Genomic DNA, 27635 nt, shown 5'->3' with positions numbered 1-27635 from the left:
TTTGTGATATGCTTTTACTATTTTTCCTGCCAATACAAAATATAAGTGGAAAAATCGATCGAAAGTTTCGCAAAATATATTTTCTTCATTTTTGCATTAGGGTGCTTATGTGTAATATGTATATATTAAAATAGTTTATTTTGAAATGATGAAAGGCCTATAGTATATCCCTTCAAGTGGCAGAAGCCAAAACGTAAAAAGTAGTCACGTGGCAGGGCCCCGTCGGGTGTTCAGCGCGGATTTAGAGAATATTAAAAATTCAACTATTTAAGCTTATCTATGTATAAAAGTATATATTGAAGCATATATCGTTAGAATAAGCACTAAATACGCTATTCGAATAGAACAATTAAATTATTGTCTTCTTCTTGGTCCCTCAATGCTGAGGATCGTGACATCATGTCCTTCTGTTGAAGTTGTCCTTGTTGTTGTTAAATTATTGTAATGTTTATGCATTTCGCCACATGCACCTAACTAATCAAACCTAGCAACAGTGACAGTTTTCCAGTTTCCTTATTAAAAATGACTACCACCACAAAACAAAGTTATGATTGGAGGTAATTGTTAATTAATTTACTACGTAGGGCTTAAAATTCAAAGGTTAAGTCATAAAAAGTGCCCGTGAGGAAACGGATTTTTTTTAACCACTTATTCCTGAGGTCATAAGAAGAATTTCATGTACAAGTTTAAGTCAATTCCGCAAAAAAAAAAATGTTTTTTTTTTTTACTTTTTGTATGTTTTTAAACATATTAAGTTCATGTTCTTGGAAAATTTATGGATTAATATAAATTGGTACATTTTTTTTTCGTAAAAATTAGTCTATTCAAATGGTACCTTGTGACTTTGATATCTGTCAAGAAGGTAGTCTAGACTAAGTAGGTCCCAAAGTGGCGACTGGCGACATAGCCATCAAAAAGGCGTTATGCACTAAAACACAACGAAAAATATTTTTTTAAATTGGTATTAACTCTGAAACTAGGCGAATTAAAAAAGTTTATATGAAATTTTTGCCTCTAAATACGATCCGGAATATACTGTTAAAATCTTTCCGTTTCCTCGAGGGTACCGTGTATTTACAAAATAACCTCTTTAAAAATCAAGACAGAACTCGACCTAGGCGTTCGATCCCGGATGAACGGTCCTTAGCAACCAAGCGTTAACAAGCGTGTGTATGTATGTTTTCCTTGTCTAACTTGCTAGCTACTTTTGGGCGCTAGAAGAGCGTAAATATACTTCAAAGCCTTTAATTTTGCCACTAAATATGGCAACACCTCACTAACCACCCTCTGTTGGCCGACAGCTTTCTGGCTATCGCATCGACCCGTGAGTGGTGGGCCACCACTTGAAGGGATAAATAACATAGTTGACGATAAAATAATTTTGTTCATCGGAAAGTTTTGTATGTTAATTAACTTTACGGAACAGGTCTTAACTGTACTTCTTTCCAAAGGAAAATAATACTCATTGAGACAATTCTAACAACCTCAAACGCAATTTGGTTGCGATATTTTGACACAGAGTTCCTATGGCCACCTCCTCTCTCATGCATCAGATCAGCTCGATGGTACCATAATATTTCATTGTCACCCTACTTACATATGTATGCAGATTTTCAACTTCATCTGAAACCTCAGTGGGTCAAATATACTTGTAATATTTGATTACAGACAGAGTAGACAGACAGACTGATTCTTTATTAGACATTAATTAAAGTCAGTCAATTATACTCATTACTATATAACTTCGAAGTAGTAGTAGTAGTATAAGTGCATTTTTGCCATTATAAACTTTATATAATAAATAATAATAGCAGTTTTCTCGACTTTTGCATTTAAAATTTATAATCGTCTTCATTGTCGTCAATTCAAAAAATAATATAGAAATAGTCGTTACAGTTAGAGTCATGGTTCTTTTTTGAGAAGATAGCATAATTTATCTACTTTTTGGAGCTACATAATCTACATATAAATAAATAAATAAATAAATATTATAGGACATTATTACACAAATTGTCTAAGTCCCACAGTAAGCTCAATAAGGCTTGTGTTGAGGGTACTTAGACAACGATATATATAATATATAGATATTTATAAATACTTAAATACATAGAAAACACCCATGACTCAGGAACAAATATCCATGCTCATCACACGAATAAATGCCCTTACCAGGATTTGAACCCGGGACCATCGGCTTCGTAGGCAGGGTCACTACCCACTAGGCCAGACCGGTCGTCACATATGCTTGTGCATACCTTATGCTTATGTTTTCAGTTATCTCAATACCAGCAAAAACATGCTACCTTTTTACGTTCACTTCCACAAATTACTTAGCTTTGCTAGTATTCTTCCTTTTTTCACTACTTGCCCGAAATTGACTTCTATTGCATTTTTAAGGTCAACTAAGTTTTGAATAGGTATCTATATATGATTTAAAGCAGACAGTTGTAACTTTTGTCTGAATTAGTAAGTAATATTATTTCGACACAAAACGATTTGGTATCATTTTACTAGGCTCTCAATTTGCCGCGGTATACTCTAGTATTATATATAATTATCAAATTTTTAATTTCATTAAGTTTAAATCATAATCAATATAAATTTCCGGAAAAGATCCCAGAACTAACAAACCAGAATACGGATGGCGTCAGAATAAGGACGTAGGCTTGCTGCGAGCGCGGCGCGCGGGGCGCCCGCCTGCCTGCTTTACCACTTCGTCTGCTTCACCCCCTCAAAAACCTAAAATCTGTCTATAAGAGCGCCTTAAGTCTCATTTTGTATGGGATTTTGAGTTTCCAAAACGTCCCGCTTAGCGCACTGTTTCTAAATAATTTTACACTAGGGGTTCTGAACAAAATTATCGTGTTTTGTAACCTCTCGGTTTACATATTTCATTGAGCTCTATTCGCTCACGTTATATCGAAGATCATCGTCATCGGAAGATCAGCGCTGGAAGCCACTAGCAACATGCTGAGATGAGGCCATTTCGTGGCACTTTATACTTCCTTTGTTTTTGTATATCATGTAATATAATGTGTCTTGTTTGTGTTTACGAATAAAAATTATTCTATTCTATTCTATATTAGTGATTCTTATAACATAGGTAACTAATGTTACCATTAAAAGAAGTGATATTTATGATGGCGTACTGACAATAATAAAAATATTCAAATATAATATACAAAACCGTGGAAAATAATAATAATGTATTTCTTTTAAGCTTAGGGTTAATATTTTAATATTTCTATTATTTCTGGATCAATATAAAATGCTATGTCTTTATTGCTTCTCTAGGAATGCTAAATAAAATTTAATGAAAAGCAGCTTAACTGTATAGTTTGGACTCTGGTCTCGAAGGGGAAAGCTTAAATCAAACACCTTGTTTAATTATAAACTGAAGTATGTTATTTAATCTGGCTGAACTATTACCGACGCAAATCGTCTCACAACGCAAAACAATATTCATATCTTATAAAATCCACGATAGACAACCGTGCGCTAGTTGTAGAAATAAAAAGCTGTATCTACCGGGTAATTGAGTAAACATATAGGCGTTTTATACAGATACATACACATAATTTAATATTTAATTACTTTAAGTTACAGAAGTATGTAAAATCGAGCGAAATCCCGTGAAAGATTTATCTCGACAGGGTAGAGTATGCCGGGGCTCAAAGCTGACAGGCGTTCATAAAATATAGCCGTAAAAAAAAGATCAATCACGCATTATATACCGTCACGTCTGAAAATATCGATACGGCCAAAGTGCCAAAAACATGTATACACGACCTTATTGCCCATATATTAAGGTAGTGTATACAAGCTTTTTCCCGCAACTTACTAATTAGTAATTTGGGTAGATTCTTTCATATACAATCTGTTTTTAATCGATTCCCTTTACAAACGTTCTTATTTGAGAGACAATTATAAAGCCTTGATAAAGTTTAAAGGCAATCATTGAGTTTGAGCATAATGCTTACATCAATTACCTACTAGGCTATGCTTCAATTATTCAATTCAATTCAATTCAAATATACTTTATTCATGTAGGCCTAGCAACAAGCACTTATGAATAGTAAGACAGGATTACATATAATTATCTTAATCTAATTATCAGAGCAATTTATTGATGTTGTAAATATTATTCCATATATAATACTAATGAATATAATTCATAGATCAAATTTAATACTAAAACTTTCACAAAATATCTGGGGGCAAGGTAGTGCCCCCGCCAAGACGAGCAAAGTGAAGCGCAAGGGCACTTCTTACCTTTTCTCGAAGAGCTTCGTCGTTTTTTTTGAACCCTCATAACTTGGGTTAGGATTATACCAGATAAACAAAATTCTCGAGATATAATGTCGATATTAGACTTATTAAGCATAAATAATTTCAATTGCATAGCTCTCTAGCTAGATTTTATTCATATTTAAAAATCCCGATTTCGCCCCTGACTCACTCACTCACTGATGATCATCAAAACCCTTAGAGTACTTCTTGAAGTCCTAGAAATCTGAAATTTGGTATGTAGGATAGTATTAGTATAAAAAAAAAAAATCAAAACCTTGAAATTTTTTGCCCCTAAAGTGAAAAGTGGGGTGGAATTTTGTATGGGGAATCCATAACACTTGAACCAATTTAGTTGAAATTTGGTATGTAGATAGTTATAGGGGAGGATATATTATAGTTATCAACCTCAAAATCACCCCGTAAGTTTGAAAAGAGGGCTGAAAAGGGCGTTAGGGGGGAAAAGGGGTCCAAGTTTGTATGGGGAGTCAGATTATATAACAGATGCCCCAAGATACGTATTTCAGGATGTTTAACAGTAATTCACCCCCAAATCTTTAAATTAGAGGATGGAAGATTGTCATAAGCAACTTACAAAAAGAAGTGAAATGCCATCAAAAACATCTTCATGTAAAATGTTGCCAAGATGAGACCATAAGGCTTGCACTAACAAAAAGCTATCAGATCTCCTGTAGAGCCAAGCTTCTAACTCTACAAGCCCTAACTTCAGACACTCTACACTTTAGTCAAAATATATGGCTTGGCCGTTTCGCTACCGTCACATGGGCGTAAGGTGAGAAATGTATACAATATCCATTATCTTTTGTTATTGTAGTAACGAAACGGCCATGCCATGGTCTTGTCTTGGCAACATTTTACATGAAAATGTTTTTGATGGGATCTCACTTTCGGGGTGGAAAAGAGATAATTTTCACCCTCTTAAGGGATGATTTCCGGGATAGAGTAGTTTTTAGTCCGTGTTACATTATTTTCTTTAAAATAATTTAATTTGTTTGATCAATTAAGTAATAGTACAAGCAACACACATAGTTTAATGTCATGTTGGTATCACATATACTGTTGTCATCTATGGGCAGGGGCATCTCAGTACCAGCCCCTCTGGTCCGCATCCAACGAAGAACGACTTCGACTCGACTTGACTGCAAGCGTTTTTCGGATCGGCTTGACTCCTTGGCGCTGCGTAGAGATGTGGCCTCGCTCTGCATTTTCTATCGCATGTATAACGGGGAGTGCTCTGAGGAATTGTTCGGATTAATCCCTGCCGCTTATTTTCACCATCGCCCTACGCGACAACATTTTCATCTTCACCACTTAGATTTTTTTTAATACTACGCCGGCAGCAAACAAGCATACGGCCCACCTGATGGTAAGCCGTCTCCGTAGCCTGTGTACGCCTGCAACTCCAGAGGAGTTACATGCGCGTTGCCGACCCTAACACTCCTGACCCTCGTTGAGCTCTGGCAAACTTACTCACCGGCAGGAACACAACACTATGAGTAGGGTCTAGTGTTATTTGGCTGCGGTTTTCTGTAAGGTACCCTAACCCCCCCCCCCCCCCCCCCCTCGTTGAGCTCTGGCAACCTTACTCACTGGCAGGAACACAACACTAGATAAATGGATAGATAGATGGTTGGCACTCCTCAACCGTACGTTACTGCAGAAACTTCCTGCCTCGCACAGCTAAACTGAGGAATGAACAATCGTCTGCGGTATTTCCGGACCGATACGACCTTCAAACCTTCAAGAAAAGAGCGTGCTCCCATCTTAAAGCCGGCAACGCACTCACAAGTCTCACAACCCCTCGGGTATCCATGGGCGGAGGTAATCGTTTACCATCAGGTGATCCGCTTCCTCGTTTGCTTCCTATATCATAAAAAAAAGTTATTTCTAGTTTAATATGTTTCCTTGTTATTCCGAAAAAGTACCAACAATACCTAAAAATACGCCTACGTAATGTTTATAAAGTGCTATTGTAAGCAGTTCGCCTTCTTTTTTCATATGTTTAATAAAAAGGATCTTATGAACCAAAAGTAAGGTTACGTGGGCTACATGCGTCAGCATCTCAACACATTGCCGGCTCCCACATCAGCCGTACCTCGCGTGACATTATCTGATTCTATTTTCCTTTAAAAATTATTTGTGGTTTTACATGTATGTAAAATGTATAATTGTTGGTGCAATAAAGTGAAAAGTCCGTATCTAGGATGCGGGGATCCCTGTAGATTCAGGATTTCAGGAGTAACATTAAAACACGTCCGTACTTAAAATTATTTAATTCGACAAGATCGATGAATGAGCTATATGGAAAGTGAAGACAGGGCCTAACATGAAGCACACAGGTTCGGTAAAATAAATAAATAAATATTATATGACATTTTTACACAAATTGACTAGGTCCCACAGTAAGCTCAATAAGGCTTGTGTTGTGGGTGCTGAGACGATACATATAATATATAAATATTTATAAATACATAAATACATATAAAACACCTATGACTCAGGAACAAATATCCATGCTTATCACACGAATAAATGCCCTTACCAGGATTTGAACCCGGGACCATCGGCTTCGCAGGCAGGGTCACTACCCACTAGGCCAAACTGGTCGTCAAAAATCTAGTCTAATCTCTTAGCGAACTCTTCTAGACAACCTCAACGCAACGAGTAGAGCTCGACGAGGGTGCAGAGTGTTAGGGTTGGAAACGCGCATGGAGTTGCAGGCGTCTATAAGCTACAGAGACTGCTAACTATCGGGCGGGCCGTATGCTAGTATGCCACCAACATAGTATAAAGAAAAAAAACCTTTTCGTAATGGAGGCGAGGCCAATTAAAACAGTAGGTATTAACTAGTCAAATCTAATCAAGTCTAATGTAGGTATGCTAGTTTTAAGGAATTTATCTATAGGCCCATTGTTGCCTGAAAATAAAGATTTTCATTAACTCATTCAAATCTCCTAAACACACGTTTATAAATACGTAGTTCAAAATTACGGATTATACCTATAATTCTGCGGTCTGGGTAAACCATAGCAATAACTTTTATCTATGTTTACACGCGTAATTAAGTAATATTAAACAAGCACTATACTGTTATTTAATTAGTTTTAACTTTATTAGTGTAATGGTGAGTGGGGTAGACACCAATTTTTGAGGAAGAGACCGCTTTTCAACGATATGACCTCCTGTTGTCTACTTATAATTTTCGTATTGATTTCTCTATCGGCCTGATTTGAATTTTAAGATACATCACCAATTTCCTCAAGATACGGTATGAATTGGATATGTAGGTGTCCAAAGTGACGTTTTTGTTTGAAGAAACGTCACTTTTGACACTGATGCATCTAATCCATATCGTATCTTTAGCAAATGTTTGACGTATCTTAAAGTTCGAATTGGGCCGTATGTTGTTTTCTGTTAACGTCATGTGGGAAACTGGGGACAGAAGGTGTAATATTAGACAAAGGAAGTATTCCCCGATTATATGAACGTGGTTGACAGTCCACAGTCCAGTCCAGACGTGATACTTGTTACTTTTGGGGTATATTTTTTCTACTAGCAAGATTAATGCCTTAGAATAAACATCTTCTTCTTCTTCCTCGCGTTATCCCGGCATTTGCCACGGCTCATGGGAGCCTGGGGTCCGCTTGACAACTAATCCCAAGATTTGGCGTAGGCACTAGTTTTTACGAAAGCGACTGCCATCAGACCTTCCAACCCAGAGGATAAACTAGGCCTTGTTGGGATTAGTCCGGTTTCCTCACGATGTTTTCCTTCACCGAAAAGCGACTGGTAAATATCAAATAATATTTCGTACATAAGTTCCGAAAAACTCATTGGTACGAGCCGGGGTTTGAACCCGCGACCTCCGGATTGCAAGTCGCACGCTCTTACCGCTAGGCCACCAGCGCTTAGAATAAACATATTATTAATATAATATAGTATAGTACTAAATATAAGATTTTATTTTAAGTATGTTCTCTAAATCAAATATTCAAGCGTTGTAATAGTTACGTAGCAAGGTATATTTCTTCAGAAATGTTTGCGTCGAATGGAAAAATCCCCAGCTAAAAAAATATTGACGTGAAAGAGCGTTTGTTTGTTAAAGTTGTAAAACTATCTAATTTTAGTTTTATGGTGTAACGTTTATGATTTTAATATTATATATTATATTCATCAGGTGTGATCGTGGTCAAACGCCTGCCTATCCTCCATAAAAAAAAAAAAAAATACCTATTAGCACAGGAACTTAGCTGAAAATAAAAGAAGGAACTAAACAGTTTATTTTTATTTCTCCGTTTCGAAAATTCATACACAACACAAGTAGGTACATTGTTACACACGATTCAATGAAATACAAAACGATATTTTAGACACAATCATTAATTCATATGAACTCTTTGAAATAATTAAAAAGTTCAGAGAAAAGTACAGTAGAGTAAGTATACCTACCGTATACGGATTTTGTTTAAGGAGGCTTAGTTTGATGAGAGATCAGGGTTTGATGCCCAAGTTGGCCACTCTAAAGATTATCTAGGTAAACACATCCATCATTCATCTTTTATTCGACATTTATTTTCCATATAAACGCATTCACAAAGTTTTGACACACTACATTTCAAAAGAATTATTCTCATGACCCTCTGCTTGGCTCTTCTTATTCATCAAACACGGTATTTCAATGAACTTAGAATCTCTGATCAAGGTTTCTGCGTCTTCAAAGGTGTGAGGAAGTTCTTTTGAAGCCGTTTCTGGAAGACCTAAGACTATCACAGACCCGAATCCTGCCACCCCACCCACGATCACGAGCGGCAGCCACGTGTAATAAATTTCCAAGTACACTATGAAAGGCGAAATGACAGTCGCAACGTAGCCACAGATATGTACAATAGACATTCCTGTGCCTCTCACAGCCGTCGGCAGCATCTCAGTGGCCCATTGCATGACCGTGTTGCAAGTTATGTTGATAGCAAACCTGGCCACCACCGCACAGAGAACTGACGACAATCCACCACCCAAGAACGCTGTTAGCACACTGAACACACAAGCGATAGTGAACGTCAACACTGACAACCACTTTCGCCCTGTCAGGTCTAAGATAAATGAGACCAGCGCCAAAGAAGGAAACTCAGTAAAAGAAATAACCGAAAACGATACAAAAAAGTCGAACTCTAGCTGCCCTATGCTTCTTATTAAAGAATCAAATGTTATCATGCAACACATATATCCGACACATATGCAGATGAACATGTTCCTAAGAAGAGATCGCTTAAAAAGATCAACTGCACCGTATTTGGCCTCTACTTTCTGTTTAGAAAGGCTTGTTTTGAATTGTTCGATCAGCTTCGAGGACACTTCTTTCTTGTTAACTTGACCAATTCTCTGGATTTTTTTAATCGCGTCATCTACACGCCCGATTGACAAGAGCCATCGGGGACTCTCTGGCATCACAAAAGGTGTCAACACCGCAAATGTCATCGGTATACTCGTGACCAGAGAAAATACTTTCCAATTATTACAAGCGAGAGCTATCCATGGATAAATACAAACTGCAATAGTATAGAAAATAGCGAACGGCAGATTCGCTATGATCGTTCTATATTTTGGTGCGACGTCCTCTAGCACTAAGAGGTACACCATCAGCATGGAGTTGTCCCAGGACATTCCCATGAAGAATCTGCAAACGGCAAACTGGACGAAGTTTGTTGTGAAGATAGTGATGACGCCAGAAACACCCCCGATCACGTTGCAAACGGCGGCGGCGGGGAGCCGGCCGAAACGGTCTGCGATCCAGCCGATTAAGAATCCTCCCACGATGGAGCCGACGAAGAAGATTGACTGCGCAGAGGCTTGATAGCTGTCCTTGTCACACACCCACCCCAACTCACTGGAGATGGTCGGATAGGGAATCTCGGTGGAGTTGAACTCCCAGCCGTAACGGCAGGGTTCGGTGTGCCATGAGGGGTCGGGGGTGGTGCGGCCGGCGGCCAGCTCGGCGCTCCAGTTGGCGACGTAAGCTGAGCACTGCGAGTATCCGAACCTAGCGTCTGCATCAGCGGGGATAGCCAGCGCCCGGCGCTGCAGTGCGGTCAGATTCGCTAGCTCGGGAATATTGCACCAATGGTTCGGCGACACTTCAGTAATAAACAGCTGTTGGAAATACGACACGACTCCGAATGCATAGAAAGGAAATGTGGATATGAATAAGATTTTTTGATAGAGGCCGAACTCGCCGGCCGAAGACAACAGGTCATCGTAGGTCACTTCTTGGGATTCTTGTTTTTCTTGTATATCTGGAAGGCCATTTCGACGCCTCCCGTCGATTTGTCTTCCGATTTCCTGCATTTTTCCAACATGTGACGCGCCTATGGAGTTAAGCGGTGAACTGCGAGATAGTAAGTAATAGTTTTATATTATAGTCTGTTACAAAGTATAAACCCAAGATAAGTGTATTTGAATATATTCGGTATCTAAGCAATAAACAAGAGCTGACGATGGTGCAATTGAGTTTATGAAACCAGATTCCTGACTCTGTCGCTTATCTTAATGAATTATGACGTAAAGTAATCTACTTTTATTAAATATATGTCGGAAATGCCCACATTTTGTTCGTAAATCAAACACGGGAAGTGCCCAACTTTTATAACCCCATTACTATTCGTTGCATTAACTTTTCACATTCGTCTTCTTGAATTACAATCGAAATCCCAAGGCCGGGAAGAAGGGCTTGCCGGCCGAGTAGACCTTGATGTATTGTTTGTTTTTAACGTTTCATCGAATACCCAAGGTTTACCCTAAAATGTGGCTTCGTTGGTCCAAAATTAGCTCCAAAGTATAAAATTTATTTAAAAAATTTAAATTACGTACTGTTTTCTGGTGGGTATGTTGATATATACCAATTTAAAGTAGACCAAAGATTCAAAGAATTTATTTGCACAGACTACACGTATATACATGCAGATCATATTGGTACAAAAAAAAACAAAGTTCCAGTACCATTACCATTCACCACTACCATGTTTCGAGACTTAAAAGAGGTTGTGATATAATTATTATATTAATAATAAATAATATAAATAAAAGAGCATTTATATCTTACATAATTATTTCAGAGTTTCAGATTGTGGCCATTTTATTGTTAGTACATTTTAAGATAACAAGAATTATTATGATAACGTTCTTATTATTTTCTTTATTTATCTTTCTTCTCGAAGTTAGAGTTCTCCACGATGTTTTCCTTCACCGAAAAGCTAGTGGTCAATATCAAATGTTTTTCGGAACTTAAGTACGGAATAAGTTCCGAAAAACTCATTGGTACGCGCCAGGATTTGAACACGCGACCTCTGGATTGAAAGTCGAACGTCCTATAGGTAGGTACTAGGATATTGTTTTTGTAAAATAATTCCAACGATCCACTATCCAAGCTCAGGCAATTTTATTCCACCGATAAAATATATCTTTTTTTTTGTGATCGCGATCACGTTTTATTTCCCCGATAAAATGTATCCTTATTTATCGAAGCCGCCGTACGAGGGTTTGTTTGATGGGTAAATGTATTTTCACTTGAGTGAATACTTTTGGTGGTCCTTTACGCAGTCCATGTTTATAAAATATTGTATTTATAAAAACGTTACGTACGTTATGAGTTTTTCGGAACTTATGTACGAAATATCATTTGATATTTACCACTAGCTTTTCGGTGAAGGAAAACATTGTGAGGAAAACTGCATCTGCGAAGAAATTCAAAGGTGTATGTGAAGTCCCCAATCTGCATTGGGCTAGCGTGGGGACTGTAGCCCGAGCCCTCTCGCACATGAGAGGAGGCCTGTGCCCAGCAGTGGGACGTATATAGGCTGAATTATTATTATTATATTATTTTATAAATACGTGCGCGTCAGGATGGCGTGTGGAACGACTCTATCAATACTTTTAGTCTGACATGAGTACCTTATGTTGCTAATTTGACTGTAACTTTGTATTGCTTTAACATTGAATAGTGGCAACTGGGTCGTATACTTTTTAATAGAATGCCGATAAAAAATGTCTATGCAATTAAAAAAAATATCTGGAATATATAAAAAATATTAGATAAATTAGTGTTTGAAATTTGCTTCTTTTTGGTTAATTTTTCAAATATTATAAAACACGTTTAAAGTGTTGATCTCGTGCGCCTTACGCAAGTCATGCATAGTTAAATTATCGTTTTATGATTTTGCTCATTTATCCATTTCAGGCATCCATTTAATTTAAAAGGTATAAAAGTTATCATTAAGTTAGCAAAGTAATGGTTGGACAAGCACGCAAACAAGGAGGTTTACTTTCGCATTTATAATATTAGTATAGATTTAGATATTGTAATCATGCAAATACTTACGCTTGGAGGGTTTTTTTTTATACTACGTCGGTGGCAAACAAGCATACGGCCTGCCTGATGGTAAGCAGTATCCGTAGCCTATGTACGCCTGCAACTCCAGAGGAGTTACATGCGCGTTGCCGACCCTAACCCCCTCCCACCCTCGTTGAGCTCTGGCAACCTTACTCACCGGCAGGAACACAACACTATGAGTAGGGTCTAGTGTTATTTGGCTGCGATTTTCTGTAAGGTGGAGGTACTTCCCCAGTTGGGCTCTGCTCTAGATCTGGAATGACATCCGCTGTGCTGTGCCCTACCACACAGAGCGAGATGACATTCACAATGCCCATACTTCTCGTGTGGAGGGTACACATTTTACCACTTTGGAAGTGTCTCTCGCGTAAACTATTCAGTTTAGAAAAAAAAAATTAGATGATATTGAGCATTTTTGAAGACCTATCCATAAATAGATCCATAGATACGCCACAAGTATTGAAGAAAAAAAAATTTTGAGTTTCAGTTCTAAGTATGGGGAACCCCCAAATGTATTGGGGTTTTTTCTATTTTTGTGTGAAAATCATAATGCGGTTCATAGAATACATCTACTTACAAAGTTTGAACAGTATAGTTCTTATAGTTTCGGAAAAAAGTGGCTTTGACATAAACGAACAGACAGACGGACATGACGAATCTATAAGGTTTCCGTTTTTTGCCATTTGGCTACGGAACCCTAAAAAGGTCCACCCGCCATTTCGTGGATTCGTAAGATTTCTAAGTTGAATATTTCAAATATTACTTACCTACGCATCAGTCGACATTTTCGCTTTCGGAGCCGACGCAGTTTAATATCTTATTTTAATATAATTTTATAAAAGTACCCAATGATATGGTGCAGACGTACGATATCATTACTTTTATACCAACTTTTTTGTTGCTTTGTCGAATAAATATTCGCTACAGATTCTATGGATTATTTTCTATTTCTGGATTTCTTAAAATATGAAATGTCTGAGCCTTTTTTATTATTATTTCTTTCATGTTTTTTGTTCGTTTACGGGTACACTCGATGTTGAACAATTTTGAAAAAAGGTACCTATTTATCTTGTTTACGTACCTATTGCGTACAGCGTCATCAGAAGTCGGCAATTATTCTTTGAAAGTTGATGCTGTACTCAATCCGTCCCGACTCTTCTTGCAACATGCATATTATAAATATAAATATATATTTAGGGGGCAATCTTACACAGATCGCCCTTAGCCCCAAATTAAGCAAAGCATGTACTATGGGTAGTAGACGACGATATATACGTGCCCAAATGCAAAAGAGTTCGTCTAGTCACTTGCAAAGCGACGACTTTTTTTTAAATATTTGATTAGCGCTGCAGTGTTAATATTTCAAAAATATATTTAGCATTGGTGACAATATGTTGACAAACGTTGTTTTTCTTTATATATTAATATCGAGCCGATATTTTATTTTATACACCTTGTTTTTATTGAATTGCGTGGGGTTTCGGTAAGTACGTTTAAGGAAACTAAATGGCATAGTTAATTAAAAAAAAAAAAAAATTTTTTGTTTTTTTTTTACAATTTTTATTTTTATAAAAAGTAACTAAATGTTGCATATAGCGTTGTTGTAAAACGGGCATTACATTTAACTAAACCAAACAATTGAAAACTGTGATATATCAATGTCATTTCTAACATCGATCGTCCGAGATAGTACGTACGTTTAGTAGCAAATGTATGAACTCGCACTAAACACTAATCAATAAGTAAACAGGCCCTAAGGCAAGTGTACACGCTCGTAAGGGCCTTATAATATAAAAAATTATGATTGATTATCTCCGAAATGGAGTTAATTAGAATATCGGTGTCTTTGAGAAAGTTACTTAATTTAAGCTCAGGAATGCACCCTCGAAATTAACGCAAATCAAAAAAAACACGGTGTATATTCATGTCTATCACATCACACAAATAAATGCCCTTACCGGGTTTCAGACCCGGGACCATCGGCTTTATGATGGTAAGTAATTATACTTAAATTTGTATGTATCGAACTGTACTATCCTCCAAAGTCCTAGGGTCATTTTGGCATTGTTGAATTGGGAACTTTCTCTTATTCCATCATAGTATACAATTCGAGCTGATAGTGTCCTTTTAAAAGAACATCGGGACTTAGGCGGCTGTAGTTGGATGGATTTACGGTAGCTACTTCATTTTTTTTTAAGAGCGCCGATTGCTTTCTGGCAACTATAGTGATAAATGTTGAATGAAACCTTATAATAATAAAATTTATCGCCCACGTTTTAAGGAAACGTGAAAAGAGCAACAAAACTTAAAAGTCTTCAACCTTAAATAGACTCACAATTGAAAAGTTCCTGAACAAGTACAAACATTTCAGGAGTTTATTTCTTTTGTAAACTTTCTCCGGAAGCTCTACAGAGATCGAGAAAGTACGGCAAAGTATTTCACAATGTTTACTGAAACAAATCAACAAGAAATGTTATACTGAATTTAAAGTAAAGGAAGGCTTGAAGGCGTATTTTGATTGCTATTAATATGCACCGCAGTGCTACCGTTAAGACGAGCCAAGCGAAGCGCAAGGGCACCTTTTCTCGAAGAGCTTCGTCGTTTTTTTGAACCCTCATAACTTGGGTTCGGATTATCCCAGACAAACTCTCGAGTTATGACGTCAATAGTGAACCTATTAAATATAAGCAGTTTCAATCGCATAGCTATTAAACTTCTGATTTTATTGATATCTAAAAAAAACCAATTTCGTCACTGACTCACTCACTCATTCACTGATGATCATCAAAACTCTTAGAGTGGTTCCTGAAGTCCTAGAAAGTTAAAATTTGGTATGTAAGCTAGTAATAGTACACTAACAACAACAAAAAACTAAAACTTGAAACTTTTACCCCCTAACCCTTTAAACTTGGGGATTCTGTATGAGGGTTCCGCAAACTTTGATGCTAGAGGTCTGCAAATTGATATATGGACTCTTTGTTATAAATAATAAAATACATATTTCAGGATTTTTAGTAAATCACTCCCCACCCTTTCAATTATTAATTCAAGTGACATTTTAAGCAACTTATAAAAATAAGTAAAATCCCACCAAAAACATTATGTAAAATGTTGCCAAGACGAAACCATAAGGCTCGCACTGTCAAAAAGTTATCAGATCTCACATAAAGCCAGCACCGCTCACCAATACCTTACATATTGCTTATAATGGTTAGACTTATAAAGGTTTTCCCTTTTAGCATAATAAGCGTGCTAATTTAAATCGTGATACATTTTAAAGGAGACCCTTGCCCAGCAATAGCACTCAAAATACGTATAAAAAAAAACAAGCATTTATTACAATAAATCATAATCATTTGATCCCACTGCCAGCTTCTCTCAGTCCAAAAGGCGAGCTCGCAGCCGTGTTGAAGTAATACGTGCCAGGACTGCCCGCACTATTGCCCATGTAAGCTAGCTCGTTCCCGGCACACAAGCCGTTCTGAAACAGAGTGCGGTTCTCGCATTTGCGGGCTGAAAGCAGACAAAGGTTAAGTTAGGTTAGGTTACAAAAAGTGTCGACACTCCATAAGGTCGGATATTAACATCCAACTATAAAATAATATGTTAACATAACAGTAATAAATAGTGAATTATCTTTCTAGTAAACTGACTCAGGTATTCCTATCATAAATTAATATTTTTTCTAACTATCTGGAAACTATCCGAGATACAGAAAGTGCGTAAGGTCGGATTTCATGAATTTCTTTATTTTTGTGAATCATAAAGCATTATTTTCACATCCGTCTTTTTCGATACTTTTGCCTCTCAAATATTTCGATTTTGTGGTTGGTGGTTGGCGGTAAGTGACTTGAGATCTTATGTATCTGAAATGTGGACACGTTTTGAGGTGTGTATCAGTACGACAGGCCGCGTAGACAACGTTACAATCGTTAACGCTCCGTAGCGTAGCGTAGTCATCTCTCTCTATCACTCTTCCATATTAGTGCGACTGTGACAGTTGCGTTTCGTTCGCCACGGAGCGTGAACGATAGGCGCGTTGGCTACGCGGGCAATACAGATACGACATTTTGCCTTTAACTTAAGTAAAAAATACTATCACGTTTTGGATGTTGAGTGTAAGCAAGTCAAAATACGACTTAATGCCTCTCTAGTACTGTTCGATCGGGAGAAATCAAAAAGCCAGAACTAATAAATTCAGCATAAATACCGCCTTTTAAATAGTATAAAAGTACTACAATGTTTTCACTTATCTAAAATGGAAGTTAAAAAGTCCTTTCTCAATAAAAAAAAAACCTTGCACACATAGTTTCTTTATAAGCACACACTGATAGTTTCGACGCAATAGTTAGAAAGCGGTGTGCGTCATTACTAAACCGTCTTCGCAGTAGCCCAAACAGTATTCTAAGCGTGCTGGCGCAGCGCTGGGACTCGCCTTTGTTCGCGCGCTGGGTACGGCTGCACGCGCCGCCGCTCGCCGCACCGCGCCGCTTTTAATTTATGTTTATTATTATTTTTATTTTATTTTTTTGTTGTTATAGGTGTCACTAACATAGATTTATAAGTTTTGCTGTGCTATGAACTAACACTAATATGGATTGTATTATTCGAATTAAAAATATTGAATTGAATTGAATTGAATAGTTCATGCAATAATGGTAAACAAACATGCCAATTTTGTTCTGGCTTTCGCTCTCCTGAAAAGTTGACTTTTTTCACATCCGACCATATGGGACTCGAGGCGAGTAGTATATGTCATCATTATCAGTTTCAGTTTAAGCATTAGCAAATTACCTAGTGTCTCTAAGAGGAAAGGGGACGGCCGCTTCTCCATACAAACGTAGTCCCCATTTCCCTCCTTGGATACTGACATTATAGAAAATATTTTTACATAATTTGATGTATATTAACCATAGCAGTGCCCCTATATTTGACTTTTTTAGATTTTTTGATTATTGTAAAAATTTGGAACAAAAACCGAAATCATACAAATTTTTTAATGCTCCTAACTCTTATAATGTTATGTGTCAAATTCCATACTGTCGAATTAGGATAGCCTGTAACGATGGTTATGTGTATGTAATAAAAAAAAGACTAAAAATTTTAAAAAAATAGGGGCATATCTGTGGTTGAATATTAACCAACTGTGTCAAAATGTTTTCAATAATGTATATATCCAGAGAGGAAAATGAGGACTACGATTGTATGAAAAGGCGATTTCGTGCGGGTCCTCCACTTTCATCTTAATTTCCTGACGACTGCGTATTTTACAGTTTAAATTTTAACACTGACGTTTACGAGTCAGGCTATATTAATTAAATTAAATTGAAATTCGTTTATTTCCAGTAACAACTCATACATATAAATAACTTTTGAAACTATTTTTATTGACAATAACAATATACATAATGGATATATACAGATGATTACTATAACTAGCTTATATCTAAAATAGGCCCTTGAGGCATTGTACCAAGGATGCTGGCGGCATTTCCTCGTTGTATCGCAATAATCATACGTTGTGCGAGGAAGCCGCCAGCTCGTCGGTCACCAGTTACGTCAACCAGACGTTTCGCGATTTCTCCAAAAAACTTGTGCGCGCTGGGACCCCATGGACCTAGAGTTTCAACGCCAAAAGGTACAAAATGGTACTCTCTACTCATACATATTAATTTGGAATACTACACGTTAACACTATACTATAAATACACGCCCATTAATACAATAAAAATATAATAATATTTTTATTGACAATAACAATATACATAATGGATATATACAGATGATTACTATAACTAGCTTATATCTAAAATAGGCCCTTGAGGCATTGTACCAAGGATGCTGGCGGCATTTCCTCGTTGTATCGCAATACTGATACGTTGTGCGAGGAAGCCGCCAGCTCTTCGGTCAATAAAATAAACTTGTTTTAACGCATATATGTATACAGTGATTAATTACTCAACGTTTTCACTTCATCAAAGCTGAAGCTTATAGAAGCACGTTGATCTCCCAATCTCACACTCCCAATGAACTTGTTTGTGAAATGTATAACAATCTGTTTATTACAGTTATTACGCAAGAACTTGTCAAATTTTTTAATAAATAAATAAGTAAATGAAAGTGTATGAACACTATTATTTTTTTTCTGTTCCTGAAACTTAAGAAAAGGTGATACAAAATTACAAATGCCCACATTTTTGATTCCCCACAAAACTTCATTTCGAAGTGGCATTTCAAACTGTTTTGAGAAGTCGGTTTTATCTTTCAAATATTATATACATATCAGCAGTTCCACTACACCAAATGATTATTTCTTAGTTCGAAGGGGTCTTGTCGTTATTTTTATTAAGTTTTTTTTTTATACTACGTCGGTGGCAAACAAGCATACGGCCCGCCTGATGGTAAGCATCTCCGTAGCCTATGTACGCCTGCAACTCCGACCCTAACCCCCCCCCCCCCCCCCCTCGTTGAGCTCTGGCAACTTTACTCACCCGCAGGAACACAACACTATGAGTAGGATCTAGTGTTATTTGGCTGCTGTTTTCTGTAAGGTGGAGGTACTTCCCCAGTTGGGCTCTGCTCTAGATCTGGAATGACATCCACTGGCTGTGCCCTACCACACAAAGCGAGATGACATTCACAATGCCCATACCTCTCTTTTGGACGTAGTTTAAGGACGTACCCGGGTCCAAGGACGTACCCGGGTCCAGGACGTACCCGGGTCCATGATCTAAGTCTATTAAAATAAAGCAAATGTAGCTATCGTGCTTATTCTACCAGGGAGCATTCAGTTTACAAGACTAAGCCTCAGTTTTGAAACCTGTGGGATCAAAACCGGAGGGAGGAAGTCGGGAATTCAAACCTTGGAGTACCTATGTGTGTTTTGAAACTTCGGCGAAGAAATACGCTGTGATGATTACTAATTCTATTGAACAGTGTGTTGGTTGTCGCTTTGGCGTGCCTGTACCAGTTCAAAAGTTGACACAGTTCACCAACAAGGACAGCACTAGAATGAGAAGGTATTATATACCTATTTAGATATTGATTTAGCCCTAAATGACAAATAAATTTAGGTATCTGACCTGATGTGATCACCGGGAGACTGGCGAGGAATTGTATTAACAATTTCTAAAATATATAGGTTTTGCGAACTAGTTACCCGCACTTGGTCAATCACTTTCACGCTAGGGTTCTTCCTTTGCCTACACATACCACTCATGACATCGTGCTTTGTCATTAATTTGCTAATTACTAGATTTCATGAAGACGAGATTCTGTCTCTCATTCTGTTTGTAATTTCGATGCTTCCCGATATTTCGAATCATATAATAAAAGTCAGTACATGCGATGAAGTACTTATTACCATTATAGTTTTAATTATGAGAAGGGTACTTACCAGGGAAATCATTTGGTGCACTAATGGCTTCAGCTAAGAGTTCCCAAGCCCGAGTGTGATCACACGTGGCTAGCAGGCAGCCAGGCTGCGTCATACCGCCATTAGGATAAAAGTCTTTATGTCCTGGGGAGTAATGGTGAAAATTACACTTTGACTTAGCCATACATAGAGTGCTCACTCCATACATCAGTTTTGATACCAAAACACTTATTATTTTCGTAGCATCGAGTAGCGGAATTATCAGTAGCACTACTTGACAATAATGACAATAGATGTTGCGACGAACGAAAGTCTCATGCTCAACAATTAACAAATAATATTATAACCGGATTAACTGGAACTCTATTTTCAACTCCTTTTGCTTGTAATATTAGTTGTAAACGTCCTGCAACCTACGCCGCATCCCCGTGTTCCAACCGTGCGCCAGCGTCCACTTTGCTAAAACACGGCCCTGTAGGATCCAGGCCTGCTATACGGAAAGCTTGCTGGCTTGTGTACTGTAGGAAATAAATAAGGGGAAAGAGTGAATGGTTTACCTGCAGGCTCTTTAATCCCCAGCATGCCCGCATTTGTATGCACGACGTCGATATATGCTGCATCTCCACAATTCAATCACGCACTGGCGTTCACTTTACTGAAACACCGTCCTGCGGGATCCAGGCGTGTTATACGGGACACTTGCTGACTTGTGTTGTATTGGAGATAAATAAAGGGAAAGAAAGACTCGTTTACCTACAGGTTCTTTAATCCCCAGCACGCCTGCATTTGTATGCACGACATCGACATACGCCGCATCCCCACGGTCCAACCACGCACCGGCATCCACTTTGCTGAAGCACGGTCCGGCAGGATCCAGGCCTGTTATCCGGGACGCGTTCTAGCCTGTGTTTTGTTGGAGATAAATAAAGAAAAAGAAGGACTCGTTTACCTACAGGCTCTTTAATCCACAGCACGCCCAGATTCGTATACACGACGTCGACATACGCCGCATCCACACGGTCCAACATTACACCGTCATCCAATTTGCTGAAGCACGGTCCAGCAGGATCCAGGGACAGACATCTGTTATACGGGATCCGAACGCTTGCTGGTCTATGTTGTGTTGAATAAAGGGGAAAAAGGACTTGTTTACCTACAGGCTTCTTAATTTCCAGCATGCTCGCATTCGCATGTACGACGTTGGCATACGCCGCATTCTCGTGGTCCAACCGCACGCCGGTATCTACTTTGCTGAAGTATGATCCAGCAGGATCCAGGCCTATTATACGGGAAGCCTGCTGGTCTGTGTTGTGATAGAGTTACGAGTAAATAAAGGAAAAGAAGGACTCGTTTACCTACAGGCTCTTTAATTCCCAGCATTCCCGCATTCGTGTGCACGACATCGACATATGCCGCATCACCACGGTCCAGCCGCGCGCCAACGTCCACTTTGCTAAAGCATGGTCCTGCAGGATCCAGGCCTGTTATACGGGACGCTTGCTGGCCTGTGTTCTGTTGAAGACGCTTGCCGGCGACGCCGGCGATGTGGGCGCCGAGACTGTGGCCGATTAGGATCAGTTTTGAAGGGTCTTGCCCATCTGAAAGTTTTGAGGATGAATCAGCTTTTTTAATTAGGTACCTATATAAAAAAAGTTAAAGTGCTATTACTAGTATAATGTGTCATTAAATTACAATGAACTATTTAATATAATCTTATTACATGACTGCCTCATGTACCCTATTCTTAAGTGAGTGGTAAAAAACATTTGCTTTCCAAGCGCGTTACTCTACGTAAGTATAAGTCATTTAAAAGTTTTATTACACTACTCACTTTCCACAAGCTCACTCAGAAAGTTGCCAAGTTTTTCCCCGATGAACCGGGCGTGTGTTGACGCACTGAAATATTCAAAAGATATCGCCCTTCTCCCGTCCAGGGCCAACACCTGGAATGTGTAATGAATAATGCACGTCCATTATACAAAATATTTACGCTTAACTATTGACCTTTTGAACGCCAAGAACACCAAAAGTCGTCCTTACGAATCGTGCCCTCAGTGCCAATGACAACTATAGGTGTTATGGTGGATGCTGTCAATGTAAAGTTAACTGCGGTGTGGATGTACCTGAAAGGTGACGTTCGGATGTCGAGGGCAGATGACCTATCTCGAACCACGTTCGAAGTGTTGCCTCCCTATGACACTTACGTACGAATTCACAAGTGCGACAGAGAGGCAACACGTCGAACGTGGTTCGTGGTAGGCCCTCAGTTGCGTTACGTTATTGTTATAGCGTCGGTAGCAGTTGACATCCGAGACGTTAGACCGGCCCAGGGCCAGGTTAATGTAACTTAATATACTCTCTTGAAGTTTTTTGATTAGGTTTCATTATTGCTTAATTTATAAATACCTTATACCCCGACTTCTTCAAATACTCAGGAGCTAAAGCATTCACCATCCAGCCATCAGAGCTCTCCAGAAAACCATGTACAAGAACAACGACCGTGTCAGCATCTGACATAAACCTACTAAGCCTTTTTGCAGCCGTCATGTTGTATTTGACGTTCCCGTTTTTGGTGATGTGGTCTATAGATATCTCTTGGTAGTTTGTCCGGTTCTTCTCCTGCATTTGCTCGTATGTTATGCCGAGCAGACTTTTTAACGTGCCACCTGAAAGCAATTTGGTGATCTAAATATTTATTGAAATTTAAATCTTAAATGACAATACTACTTATGGTTACTACTAATTCACTGGGTCAGTGACACCATTGACACGAAAGGAATCTTGGCCTCTGACAAATGAGAACGCCATTCTGTCCTATTCTGCGCCACTTCATGTCAGTTTGGTACTCGGACTAACTGATCTGTTAAGGTTTTGTCACTCCATTGCTGTCTGAGACGCCCGGATGGATATTTTACACCCGGAATGATAATCATTTTCTTTAATTCCAAAACCAGTACTTACGGTTATTACTTATTATCTTAATTAACGGTTTTTTTTGTTAGATATAATTTTGCTGATTTCTTGGTCAGCCTATATCACGCTTCACACTTATCATATTTAGAAAAGAAAATAAACATAAAAAGACGGTAATAACAAAAAGGTAATAAGCAAACATAGTTGAAGTAATCTTTAATTAAGTAGCAAATTAATTATAATTTAAGCTTGTGGTCCGTTTCAGTCTTAAGAAGCTTTATTGATAAATATGGTTTTCAGTCACGACTTAAAATCACCTTTTATAAATATTACTTATTTCTGGAAACTTATTTATTATGGAAGGTGGAGGTAAGAATGGAATCTCCATGTACCAAAAAGTGTCATCAAAAAATCTTAAATAGGTGGCGCTACAATACCTAAAATACTTGAAAAAAAAAACATAGACAGCGCACTTCACTCCGTCAATAACGCCTAGGTTCTTAGCTACTCTAGCGCTAGTCTGGAGAGATCTGGAACTATTATTTATAGCTGGACAGTTTTGCAACAGTTCTACCCTAAGAGATTTCACTCCTATATAAAAATCCTTGATGTATGTATCATCAAATTACTTAAATAACAGATGGGACAGTTTTACGAATATAATTGGCAAAGTTGCCAACCTATTAAATAAACACAGGTTAAACCTAACTACGCCAATTAGGTAGTTCATTTCCTGGTTAAAGTTATATCACAGTTTTAAATAAGCTACGTATAACTTCTAGTTAACATTCGTGAATATAGTGATACGTTGGATCAAAGGCTACTAATATAATTATAAGGTGAAATTATTATATTTAACACAATTTGTACTATGGAAAAAAATCAGCTGTTCCATAGAAAAAATTGACATGTAATTCACCAAAATGTATGAGATGGCATTTTTTTGGCGATTTCGGGGTTGGCCCCACAGTAAAAGTTGTTCAGCCCGTATCATGGTCATGTAATGCATCACTTTCGCACTTACATACTTGTTAGAACGTGACAGGCATGATGACAGATGATAAAAAACCGACCATCTTAGCCCAGTATGACCTACATATCCACCCCTCAGCGTATGGTCAAACATAACAATTTCACCCTGTATAGAAAACTGATAACCCCATAAAACATTGCGATAATCGTTTAGGTTGCAATAACATCACAGTAGCATTTGGAATTCTTGGGATTAATCATTCAACCAGGAAAACCCTGAGATGAGGATCACCTTTAGTAGCTGTGACAAAGCGGATAAAGCTGGGAAGATTATGAGGCCGCAGACTGCTTGGACGCTAGCGGCGCGCAGTGAGTCGAGTAGTAAATCAAGATCATTCATACATTGCGCTCAATCAAGTCCGCGGGCTGTGATGAGTTGATGATTAACATCGATCAGAGCCGGCAGCGATGATGGGGCGCAGTGCAGGCAACGCTACGTCATATAGCAAGCTGAGACTGAGCTTAGCGGCACCGGGTGACGTCACGCCTAAGACGCTCTCTACGAGGCAGCAGATGATGACTTACATCTATCAGAGCCGGCAGCGATGATGGGATGCAGTACATACAGGCAACGCACTTCATATTATAGTGAGCTAAGACTGAACTTAGCGGCATCGGGTGACATCACGCCGAAGACGCTCTCTACGAGGCATCAGGCAGCAGATGATAACTTACATCGATCAGAGCCGGCAGCGATGATGGGGCGCAGTGCAGGCAACGCTACGTCATATAGCAAGCTGAGACTGCGCTTAGCGGCACCGGGTGACGCCACGCCGAAGACGCTCTCTACGAGGCAGCAGATGATGACTTACATCGATCAGAGCCGGCAGCGATGATGGGGTGCAGTACAGGCAACGCCACGTCATATAGCGAGCTGAGGCTGAACTTAGCGGCGTCGGGTGACGTCACGCCGAACACGCTCTCTACGAGGCAGCAGATTATGGCTGCGTATTGCACTGGAATCATTAATAATCATTCTATACGTCCCACTGCTGGGCACAGGCCATGCAGGATGCAGCTTGGTTGGTTGCAGAATTTGAATTTCTTCGCAGATGTATACAGGTTTCCTCACGAATCTCACGAAATGTCCTTCACCAATTCACCATAAACCTAGTGGCAAATATCAATTTATATTCCGTACATAAGTTTCGAAAAAAAATATTGGAATGAGTCAGGATTTCAACAGCTACCACGACCACCGCAAAAAAAAAGAAAAGCCTTGCTTGGCAAAAATATTCGTCCGACCCAGTTAAGTAGGTACTTAATCTAATACTCCATCCCCTTATTAAAATGCGTCAATTCACTCATTTCCATAGAGTTTAGATGAAATGCGGTGGCATATTAACAATCCCGGCTGTGGAATGAGCTCCATTCCGAGGTTTTCCCGAAGGTTCTTCAAAAAAGGAGTGTACGGAATTTTTAAAGGGTTGGCAAAGCACATCGTAACACCTCTGGAGTTGCAGGCGTCTATAGGCTTCGGTGATGTTTACCATCAAGCGGACCGTGTGCTTGTTTGCCCACGTCGTGGTATAAAACAAATAACGTTTTTATATTCAAAACAATATCATTGGAACTTTTTATACTTGGTAAAAACTCAGAACTACATTATACATTATGCAACTAACATCATCAAACTTTGAATTGCGCTTAGTTCATTTATGTATTTTTACCAAATAATAGTACAATTTAATAGAATATTATATTAAAATGTGAAACTCACCACTCATACCGCTCAGCACTAATAGGCATCGCAATATAATACCCTTTAACATTCGACTAGCCATATAATAGCCATTCGAACAGCATAAAGCCAACTAACGAGCAGACTTTAAAATAACGCCATTGAAACATAACAAGTTCGAAATTCGAACGCAAAAATTTAATCCGATTTTAGTTAGTTACACTTGTAACTGGCCGTTAGAGAAATTAAGAGGATTTTGATTTTGAAAGCGTGTTTCCCGGAAAAATCCATGGTTGGAGTTCACTGGTACTCTCGATCCGTAATCTACACTTTATGCGTTTGATTCGAGAGATTTTAGACTTTAAATGAATGGTATAAGGTACACACAGTTTGAATTTATAAGGTTGTTTGGCGATTCCGCTGTTGAATTTTGATCCCGTATTTAAAACCTTTCGCGCATTTTGAATTTAATGATGTGATTTAAAATCGTACAGCATTTGTTGTGGCACACTTGTTATTAACAGGAAAATAACTATTATGAAAATAATTGATAACGAGGGTTATATTTTATACAATTTGGGTCAAGACAAAATGTTGATTACTAATAAATATTGTACCTAACAATGTAGGTGCATGCGCCAGTGATGTCCAAATCAATTTTTACTTAACTTAAATCCGTCTTATCTTTGAAATAATTCATAGAAATAATACAAAAACATTACTTTGCTAATCCGCGAAAAGATAACGTGCTAGTCAATCAGCGCCAACCCAATGTTATACTTACTTGCGTATTTTTACATGCATTTAATGTTCACATTCTCCCACCGCAAAAATAAATACGCAAATAAATATAACAAACCTATATATGCAAAAGGATTAGCAAAGTAATCTTTTTGTTTTAATTAGTATAGATTTCCACAAAGTAATCCCTAATTCTATTCATTAATGGATAGAATTGCATTTTTTTTTGCATATAACTACCTACGAATAGTTACACAAAATTACTAAGTATTTGTTATAGGATTCGAATGTTATAGGATTAAATTCTGTTCCAACTTCGAAGGCAGAGTCACTAATGTTTAAGCTAGCAGGCCGTTCTCATTCACCATAGCTTAGACGTAACTTTATCTTACTTATAGGTAAAAAACTTAAGTAAGTCCCCTGTTGTATGTAGTTGTGACGTGTTAAAGATAAAGATAAAATTCATTTATTGACAGAACTGTGTACATGTAGATGTTGTGGGTAAAATAAAGTCCAACAGCTTGCCCATTTCGGACGTACAATAATAAACTTAAAACTAGTCAAATATACTAAAAGTAACAAAATATTAACACCAATACTATTTCAAAATAATTTTAACCATTTATACACATAAAATATTCATTTAGATTGTAGAAGCTTTTTATTAATAGCCATTTCTTGAGCTTATTTTTAAATGCGATGCCATTTTCCGACTTAATATATTCAGGTAAATGATTAAAAATCTTTATTCCGGAAACATAAGAGCTCTTGGTAAGTATAAAACTAGAAGATCGAACTGTACATACATCATATTTATATTGTGTTCGTATATTATATTTTAGGTCAATTTTTTTGGTAAAAATATCAGTTCGTTCCTTAACTAATACGCAAATTTCTAATATATAAATACACGTCAGAGTTAATATTTTATAGTCTTTAAAAACGTCTCTTAGGGATTCCATATCTCTCAGCTTAAATATAATTCTGAGACATTTCTTTTGAAGAAGAAATGTTGATTCAACGTTTACCGAATTGTCCCAAAATATTATACCGTACGTCAAGTGGGGATAAACATTTCCATAATACGCCTTCATTGCGACATCGCTTGAAGTTATATGAGAAAGTATGGATAGTGCATAACTTGTTCTGGCTAGTTTTTTGTTTACAATTTCAATGTGATACTTCCAGTTTAAGTTGCTATC

The 27635-nt window shown here is 38.0% G+C and overlaps 2 protein-coding genes across 2 annotated transcripts; both read right to left on the bottom strand.

Moving 5' to 3' along the window:
* Positions 1-8578: 8578 nt before the first annotated feature.
* On the bottom strand, positions 8579-11900 carry LOC133525424 (carcinine transporter-like). Its single transcript, XM_061861671.1, has one exon. It carries the CDS (start codon positions 10648-10650, stop codon positions 8917-8919), a length of 1734 nt encoding a protein of 577 aa, XP_061717655.1. The 5' UTR covers positions 10651-11900; the 3' UTR covers positions 8579-8916.
* Positions 11901-16009: 4109 nt separating this feature from the next.
* LOC133525433 (pancreatic lipase-related protein 2-like) lies at positions 16010-25826 on the bottom strand. The gene is made up of 7 exons (XM_061861683.1): positions 25732-25826; positions 24824-24967; positions 22473-22732; positions 21898-22009; positions 21422-21664; positions 20088-20210; positions 16010-16204 (listed from the first exon to the last, which is right to left on the bottom strand). Exons 1-7 carry the CDS (start codon positions 25793-25795, stop codon positions 16044-16046), a joined length of 1107 nt encoding a protein of 368 aa, XP_061717667.1. The 5' UTR covers positions 25796-25826; the 3' UTR covers positions 16010-16043.
* Positions 25827-27635: the final 1809 nt, after the last annotated feature.

The sequence above is a fragment of the Cydia pomonella genome, chromosome 15 (genome assembly GCF_033807575.1).
Source record: "Cydia pomonella isolate Wapato2018A chromosome 15, ilCydPomo1, whole genome shotgun sequence".
Classification (NCBI taxonomy): domain Eukaryota; kingdom Metazoa; phylum Arthropoda; class Insecta; order Lepidoptera; family Tortricidae; genus Cydia; species Cydia pomonella.
The sequence above is the reverse complement of the archived record's forward strand: the minus strand, read 5'-3'. Positions and strand labels throughout refer to the sequence as shown.

Coding starts and splice junctions, on each gene's coding strand:
- LOC133525424 (XM_061861671.1), bottom strand. CDS start 10,650: ATGCAGGAAATCGGAAGACAAATCGACGGGAGGCGTCGAAATGGCCTT.
- LOC133525433 (XM_061861683.1), bottom strand. CDS start 25,795: ATGGCTAGTCGAATGTTAAAGGGTATTATATTGCGATGCCTATTAGTG. Junction 24,968..25,731: donor AGTGCTGAGCGGTATGAGTG/GTGAGTTTCACA, acceptor TAATGATTCCAG/TGCAATACGCAGCCATAATC. Junction 22,010..22,472: donor TGAAGAAGTCGGGGTATAAG/GTATTTATAAAT, acceptor TACACATTCCAG/GTGTTGGCCCTGGACGGGAG.